The 8900-nt window shown below is 40.9% G+C and overlaps 1 protein-coding gene across 2 annotated transcripts in view; it reads right to left on the bottom strand.

Annotated features, from left to right (window-relative positions):
• Positions 1–1267: 1267 nt before the first annotated feature.
• The window catches only part of LOC103974108 (dihydrolipoyllysine-residue acetyltransferase component 1 of pyruvate dehydrogenase complex, mitochondrial), a 33093-nt gene continuing 25460 nt past the window's right edge, over positions 1268–8900 (bottom strand). For both annotated transcript variants that reach the window (XM_009388861.3, XM_009388862.3), the window contains 5 exons: positions 5094–5164; positions 4921–4981; positions 2211–2271; positions 2053–2133; positions 1268–1975 (listed from right to left, as the gene is read on the bottom strand). In XM_009388861.3, coding sequence (XP_009387136.2) covers positions 1917–1975; positions 2053–2133; positions 2211–2271; positions 4921–4981; positions 5094–5164 — 333 coding nt within the window. In that variant the 3' untranslated portion in view covers positions 1268–1916. The remainder of the gene's footprint in view (positions 1976–2052; positions 2134–2210; positions 2272–4920; positions 4982–5093; positions 5165–8900) is intronic.

Raw genomic sequence — 8900 nt, 5'->3', positions numbered from 1 at the left:
AGAGATAGTGTCACATACTATTCAAAGGTGTTTGATATAATGTTTGTGCTTTTCAATTTGTCCACGTCATATGCAACATGTAATAGACTTGTAGTAAGCTTGATTACCTCATTTTTATTTAGGTTCGATTGTCATTTTTGAATTGTAATCAAAGTTTACATGTAATCATCATGTAAATGTAAATATGTCCAAAAACAAAGCCTCCATCTTGTCATTTGTTATAATTTTCTAGAGCAAAGAATTATTGTAAAATGATAATCATCTCAGCGTCCTAGAACCTCATGGGTCACATTGGGTTAAACAGGAGTGTGAGGTAGTGTCTCAGTTTGGGCCATCACTTTGTTTTGCAACAGTATTGTTTGTCTGGGCATTTATGCAACATGATTGTGCACAACTAGTTGTCTTAGACCATTTGCTACGAAATCGTTAATAGCCTTTATATTTTGTAGTGTCTATAAGTATGCCTCGATGTCAATCCCGAATTTATGCTACGACAAAGGGACGATGGTAGTTTGCTCATGCATCAATGTAACTATTTTTTTTCTCTTATAGGTAGGTCCCTACGAGATTGCATGATGTTACAATGTGTACTAATTTATGGGTATTACAATGTGTCACTTGGTTTAAGCAAAATCACTTTATTTTGACATATAATTAAGTTGAATAACTTTTTAAAAAACAAAAAGTTTCCAAGCTAAATATTGGTAATACGGTTGTGGTGATAGAGAGAGAGTACATTCTTTTAGCCAAAAGTTAAGGGTTCAGAAACTGTAAGGTTGTTCAGATGCTAGCCAAGTTCATGTGATCAAATTTTATTTCACTTACCCTTTACCAAAAGAGAAAAAACTTGTTAGTCTGAAAACATTCATCAAATAAGTCAATGGGGAGCATAATGGAGTGACAAGAATACTCTTTTTGTGGGGGAATTCGTTTAAGCACCCGTGAACTATAGTCACAAATAGATTCATTAATAATCGGCCTCCTGGCTTTTTCACTATTCAAGCATTTTAGTTACCTATGAATATCTGTTATATATCATGTATGATTATACTATACGTTCGTTTTGAATGCGACACTGAATTGATTCATTCATCATCCTCTCTTCTCTCCAAAAGAAGACAGTAATGATTTGACATGGAGTTGGAATCCTAACACACAGCAATGCTACTTAAGGAGAAGATAAAAAAGAGAAGATGGGGCAGCCGACTCCGCAACTGCAACGTGATTGAAGGGAATGAAAATGCAACCACGAATCAGAACATAAATCGAGCCAAAGAGGGTCAGCTCCGTGGGCTGACCTTCAACAATAAAGTAGTTGCTGCATCACTACCAGCAGCTTTCCCTTTTATGCCACAGATAAATAGGATGGCTCTGCAATGTTTTCCCCCACACTTAAATAAAATGTGAAGAATAGCATATGCAAATACCATCAATGTCTGTTGTTGCTACACCCAAGTATAGAGTCGCCACCGTTGCGATTCATGCCATGTTGATGGTATTAGAATCCTCATACACCTTATAAAGAAAAAGTAAATCTCTGATTGTCAACACAAAGACACACTTGGAGTAGATTCATGACGCAGATCATTAACTAAAGCCTCAGTTGCTTCAACAGAGACGTGTTGAACTTGGCAGCAAGCCTCACAATCAGCAAGAAGAGTAATTGATCACGCAGATCACTTGCAAAAAGTCCAACGAACTGAGTTTGTAAATTGGGTTAAAGAATGTGTCTCTGGGTGTCTCAGTGAAGCCCAAGACATGTGATGCCTCTTGAAGAGAACAGACACCATTTGATAATTTTATTCATGTGCAGAAATTAATTTTGCTCGAGTTGGAACACTCCGAACTTTGAAGACCCATCATCCGATGACTTTGAATCTGATACTTCCATGAAATATTTAGAACTTTTCTGTGCTTCACAAGAGTAATCGTCTAATGTCACTAAAGTTCGATGCCAGAGCAGAAAGGAACTTACCTGCAAGCAGAAATAAAACAGAGAAAATTGGATCCAATTCCCTTTTATCAAAGAAGAAGAATAATGTGGAAACTTACTTCCCAACTGGCCATCAAAGATACGGTGATCAGCAGACAGCTTCAAGCTCATCTTTGTTATGACAGCAGGTTTCTCAACTCCTGAAAAAGAGTACAAAGCTCAATTAAAAAATTGCAAGTTTATCAAAGCAAATACTTAATTGAAATGGAGGACATACCATCAATCCCGATGACAGGTTCAACAACTTTGTTACCTTGACCAACAGCAAGAATACAAGCCTGAAAGAATTTGATACAATTTTGTGAAACTTCGCCATCTTAAAAAAAAAAAAAGTCCCGGTAGCAATTTATAAAAATACTTGGGCATGATACAAGAAATTTGTTGAGAACATTTAACTTAACACAAAACTTCTATTTTCTTGGTGACATAACATCAAAACAGACAAAAGGGTTCAGTCAAAAAAAGAACCAGCTTAATAGCACATTAAGTCATATGAAATATTGTCGTATTGGAGCTTATGATGATAATATCGAGTAAGGTCAATTGTTTCCCAAATCTACAAAGATGAGATTATATACTGAAAGTATCAATTCTACAACATGTTAGATCAATTAGTACAGAATTACAACCAATTCAAGAAAGAGCTTACTTACTCCAGATTCAGCTTAGTGATGGTTAGGTCATGTTGACTCTTTAACCGAACACAAGAATCAAGAGTTCTATGTATAATATATACAGTAAGTCCATTTTAATTTTTTTGTAGAAATTTTGCTATTATTATATTGTTTGTCATTAGGTTATATCTAATGTCCCTGAGTTGAGAGTCTTATCTTTGAGTAAAAAGTAGTGTTCAGGTGAAATAGGAATTATGTATGGAAGGCTAAATGTGCACTTACACAGACTGCCAATATGGCAGCACTGTTTTATGATTTACAAAGTTATGAAGGATATAGAATCTATAAGAAAAATTAGTTGAAAGAAATCGGGAAAGAAATAAAGCACTGGTTTTCTATATTCCTCAAATGGATAATCTAAATCATGTTTCTATCCTTATATAAAAGAACATAAGTAGACCTGAAATTGAGGATTGTTCACAGTGAAATAAGAGTGACATGACCAGGGGAAACAAGAAACTAATCTGGTTTGATGCCTTATTGCCAATTCACTTTGGATGGTCTGATTGAATTATAGTGAATGCCACTTCCACAACCACCAAAATAAGCCTTACTCCCTGTGGTGCAGAATGCTTAATTTAACCAATGAAAACTTCTACAACATCAACCCTTCTGAAGGGGCTCCCATGAGGAACATTCTTTCTACAAACAACATCTCCCATCATTTTCATTATATAATTGAATGTGATTGCTCTTTTCACCCTTCTTCAAGTTTTGCAGGCTCAGGTTACATTATCAAAGGAGCCACAGGGGCCATCTTTGCTGCTGGCCTTCTGCATGGACTTCAAAGAGCCAAAAGAGAAGGACTCTCCACCATCTCTGAATTAGATCAGATGTACCAAGCTTCCTTTTTGATGAATTAATAGATAGATTTGTTTCTTTCAATAAAAATAGGGTTTGCTAGATCACAGCCAAAATTACACTCTCTTTTGCTGGCTTGTTGATATCACTTTGTTCTGACTCCTATTACATTATGAGTAATTTTTAACTCCCTCCTTTAAAATCCTAGTATTTCAGCAGAAGCTACAGCAACCATCATCTATTTCCTCTTCCAACAACAGCTCACCAAAAGCTAAAACAAACTGTAAGAACCATCTTCAGTACTATCTTAGATTTCTAACAATTCTACAGTCATCTCGATAGTGCTTATTTGTTCAATCCTGAAATGGAAGAAGTATGTTAAAAAAACACATTCCATGTTCGCAAAGCTCCTGCAATATGGGTCTAGAATTGCAAAGTAATACCCTTATATACACCAAGGCTCCCCTTCTACATGGAATAAGTATATTACCAATCAAAAAGGTATATAGAAGAAGAATTTCAAGACTAAATTGTAAACCCGCCACATCTTTCCCAGGCCACATTAAATGTTGTAAGAGAAAATTGAATCATGAAAGCAGAAGAGGACAGAAACAGGTCTGGTACCCGAACCAGCGATCCATGGCTTATAGTAATTAAAGGTCCACTGGAAGCTCTGATGAGAATAACAAAAAAATGAGTGGATGCAGTAGATTGGAAGAATTATGAGATGATAAAATTGTGTACATAGATTTAGTACTTTAACACTATTGACAGTTTTAAACAAGGTCATTTGTCTAAGCCCATTGTATACGAGTTATTTAATAAGGCACTTGGATTATGACACATCTATTATCATGTTTCTTTCAATTTGATAGTTGAGAGATTTTACTATAAATGATATAGTTTTTGAATGGCAAATTAGGGAGGCTGCAAAATTATATTGGAGTATGTTACACCGGTTAAGTTTATACAGGTTAACTGTTAACATACTGAAAAACCCATGCTTATCTCTAAAAGGGTATCCTATTTTTAAGCCACTGGATTATTCTTGATTACAATAAGCTTAAATACATTAGGAATTCTCAATATCATTTTCTGGTTACTAACCTGAAAAAAGCAGATTGTTCTTTATCATCTTTAAGCCAACCTCTTCAAGTTTGTCAACTTAGAATTGTATGATATAATGGTAAATATCAGAAACACATACAGAAAAAAGCATGTCAATTTCTCAGTTAATCTGCATCTATTAAAATAAATATCTTAAGATCCTCTATTTAATGAATAGAATTCGGTCAAAATATGTTAAAGAAAAGACACTTGCAATATTATTGTTTCTAAGGTGCTGATATTGGGAGTTTATCAAGTAATAAAGAGGAAATGCAGCATAGGCATACATATAGACATCACAAAAACATTGCAAACAGTCAAAGAGGGAGGGGCATGCAGAGAGACCTGTGGAGGGTTTATAATTGCACAGAAATGGTCCACAGGAAACATTCCAAGATTTGAGATGCTGCAAAAGAAATAAACAATTAAAAATGAAAGTCTAAGAACCTAAAAATATCAGGAAAAAGTAAAAGTAAAATAAAAAAAACTAGTATGACCATGATATTTTGGACACTCACCTAAAAGTCCCACCTTGGTACTGGTCAGGTTTAAGCTTTCCACCTCGTGCCTTCTCAGCCAATTCTTTGACCTAAGATCATTAGAACAAGTAATTGAGAGCTCATGCTTTTTTTGCTTGTTGAAGATAAAATACCAAATGTTTGAGAGAACTTGGAATTTTACAGCAAATGACATGAAAGCACAAAAGATAAATCATGAAAATCTTTATTTAATAAAATCAAATCTAGACTTGTAGACTGGTTCCATTACTTTCATCATCAGTTTATGATGCATAAGCTAAGATTGGCAAAAGGATTAATAAGTTGTGACTAATATCTTGATATAAAAATCAACAAGCTCATTGTAGCTTCCGCCAAGGTATGCAATACCGTATCGTACCAGTGTTTCGAGGTTGGTTCGGTACGGTACGGTACTGGCGTACCGAGCGGTACACCAAGGCGTACCAAGCAGTACACCAAGACATACCAAGCGGTACACTAGGGTGTACCGAACAATTTTATATATTTTCTTCCTACTATAGCACTATAGTACTGCTATAGTATAGCACTGTAACATTGTAGCACTGCTACAGTGTAATACTGTAGCACGTTCCGTCCGGTACCGGACGGTCCGCGTACCGGTATGCTGTTGGACCGGTATGTACCGCTCGTATTGGACGGTACCATTCTGTCACGGACAAACTTCTAAACAAGATGTTCGATGTAATGCTTATGTGTGTCCGTGTCTTTTGGCATGTTCATGCCTTGTACAGCATGTAGAGGGGCGGCCGAAGGCTTAATAGTCCCACTTTAGTTGGGTTGGTGGCCTCTTTAGGCTTGTAAATAAAGGTTGTATCATGTGGACACTTGTGAGAGATTTTTTTGGTCTATAATGGACCATTTTACCCTTTGTTGTGCCACTGTTCAGAGCTTGTAAAGTCTGTTTGTAATTTGCATTGTCTATGAAGTATTTTTCGGACATGTTTGCTTGTGGATCCCGATTGAGGCGTTCTCTTTAACATGTTCTCTCTTTTGTTGGTCCTAAGGGACAATGGGAGGCTTCGGGGAGGCTGACCTTTGCGGACGGACGCGCAAGGGTGCTGCACGACTTAGGCAAAACCAGCTAAGTCCGTGACACATGGTATCAGAGCGGGACAAGCACTCATAGAAACACTTAGCATGCAAACGTGGGGGACCTAGCGGGGCTGCGTTGAGGGCAGTCAGCACACGCGCGACCGTTTGGGGGAAAACGGGCATGGAGATGTAGGGAAAAGGAGTCACTCAGAGGAGTGGGCATCTGAGATTGGCATTCAGAGGAATGGCCAACCCTTCGCGCAAGAGGCACCACGAGAACAGGCAAACTTGGAAGAATGTGGAGCGCACAAAGGTTGGGATGGCTGAGTTTGAGCTACGGCTCAACGTTGACAACTATACTTGATGGTGCTCAAGCCAAGTGAGACACTTGGAAAAGGATGAGACCATGCAAGGTGGAATGAGTTGCTCAACGACCAAAAGAGTTATGCAAAGCTCACAGAGGTGAGGGGAATTGCTAACTCGAAGAATTTGGTACTCATGCATGGGCTTGTATGCGGACGATGGAATGTTCGTGGCCATCCCAAGGCGACCGAAACTCGGCGCCATGGAGCATTGAAACTTTCTCTTCGGCATGTGAAGGATACATCCGTAGGAGGCTGAAGTGTGCAATGAGTTCAGCATGTTGCTAGGCCTTGAGGGGTGCAGTGGGGGCTGTATTGACGGGGAGTCACAATCTAGCAAGTGCGTTTGCAAGAGGCAGAACAATGCAAAGTTTGTTCAGCAGATCGGAGTAGTCCAAGGGGATAGTGGTCTCCCAAACGAAGAGAGATGTTGCTCCAACGGGATAGTTATCCAGGGGGGATAAGTCTTAGCTCTCCAGAGGGAGAATCATGTGAGACGGACCTCACATGTTGAGGAGGAGTACCTCAACAAACAACAACTCCACGAAGCTCGATAGACTGAGCAAGCGGCGAGGAGTCGTCGCATGATCTCGCTTGAGAGAATGCATTGGTGGATGCATTGCGAGATCAAGTGGGGGAGCGACCCAAAGCAACTTAAATGAAGGCACACTTGGAGTCGATATGGAGATCGAACTCAAGGGAGGGCTGACCCGTGGAATGGTGGGCGCGAGGGCCACCATCGACTCAATGCAAAAAAAAAAAAAAAAACGAGGAGCGAAGCAACTTGGGTGTAACTTGGCGAAGTACTCAAGCCGCATAAAGAGAGCCAGCATAGAAGTTGGAACATGGAGCAGAGGCACAGTGCTTTTCTTAGACAGAGGTCAAGGACATGAACTCTTGCAGAGGCAAGAGTAGGATCATGTTGTTCCATGGGTCCTTCATTCTAACGGAGCGGACTCATCTTGCATGGTGCCAAAGACGAAGGGAGCTTCTGGGCACATGCACCTTATCTCGGAGGAGCATTTGATGGAGGAACTAAGACGACTCAATTTGCGGAGGCGAAGTTGGGTTCATAATAAGGCCTTAGCACGGGGCAAGAGGACGCAGAGGCGGGTACTCTTGAAGAATATGCCACAGTGTTGCCATTCGAGTTGCTATGAAGGAAGCGGTGCGCAGCGAAGATTGTGCTGGTAGGGGCAGAGACCCAGGATCCAAACAATGGTGCACAAATTACAGTGAAGTCGGTGGACTTCGGGAGCTACTAGGCGATGGACTGTCCTAGAGCGGTGCTTCATCTAGGTGTGACCCAAGAGTAGGTGGATGAAGGTCGATTGCCAAAGGAGCGAACAAAATCGAAGGTGAAAGAGACCCTGCGATGTATTAGCAGAGGCCACATATGGAGGATTCACAATTCGAGTTTATTCCACAAGGATCAGAATGCAATGGAGATGTCACCAGGAGGCGACATGGTGCAGCAGATCGTGGTGGAACAGTTCGTGGCAATGCGATACACACGACAGAGTCCCAGGAGGGACTAGATCATATGGAGGTATGATCAGGAGCTACTGGGAGCTCCACTTCGGTGAACAACATGACGGCAAGAAGGGCTATGGATTCAAGGAGTGAAGGCTATGGTACCGCAGAGGCGAGTCTTCCGTGCGTGCATCGAATTTTGCATCGGATGAAAACATTGGTCATCAGCATATGGGGGCTGGGTTCCACCAAGGGAAGAGTTCGGATGCAAGTACCAGTGAGTCCCATGAGAGGGACTTGATCATGCAGAGGTATGATCGAAGCAGCTGGAGAGTTGGACTGCTCTAGAGCTCATATTCGCTTAAGGGAGCCCGACAAGTCAGAGGACAAGGTCGAGTAAGCGAACGTTGCTACCAAGGAAGCTAAGGAGAACAGAATCGGTGCAAACCCTACAAGGTGATGGCAAAGGCCATGCATGGGAGTTGCAGTCTGTCTTTCCATCGACCAAACAGACTGCTTGGAGAACACAGAGGTGTTGAAGCAGGAGGTCGAAAGGGGAAAGGAAGCGACGACGAGTCCAGAGGGACTTATCTACCCAAAATCAAGCATCAGTCATAATGGAGGTGGACTCGGAGGAGTGCCACGGAGACATATCTACTGATCGTGAAGAAAAGGGATGCAGATGCGAGGAGACGGATAGTAGGGCCATGGGCATGGCAGCGCCATGGTACCGCAGAGGCGGGACTTCCGTGAAAGTCATTGATCCCTTGCTCTCACGGAGGGAGAGCGTTTGGTCATGAAAGGGGCCGAGGAGGTGGAGCATGCAGAGGCAATCTCCAAGTACCGAGACAAGGCTGAAGGGCAGAGGCCAAGAAACTTCGTAAGACCGGTGTCAACAAGTTTCTCATCAAGATAGCCG

The sequence above is a fragment of the Musa acuminata genome, chromosome BXJ2-8 (assembly GCF_036884655.1).
Source record: "Musa acuminata AAA Group cultivar baxijiao chromosome BXJ2-8, Cavendish_Baxijiao_AAA, whole genome shotgun sequence".
NCBI classification, from domain to species: domain Eukaryota; kingdom Viridiplantae; phylum Streptophyta; class Magnoliopsida; order Zingiberales; family Musaceae; genus Musa; species Musa acuminata.
The sequence above is the reverse complement of the archived record's forward strand: the minus strand, read 5'-3'. Positions and strand labels throughout refer to the sequence as shown.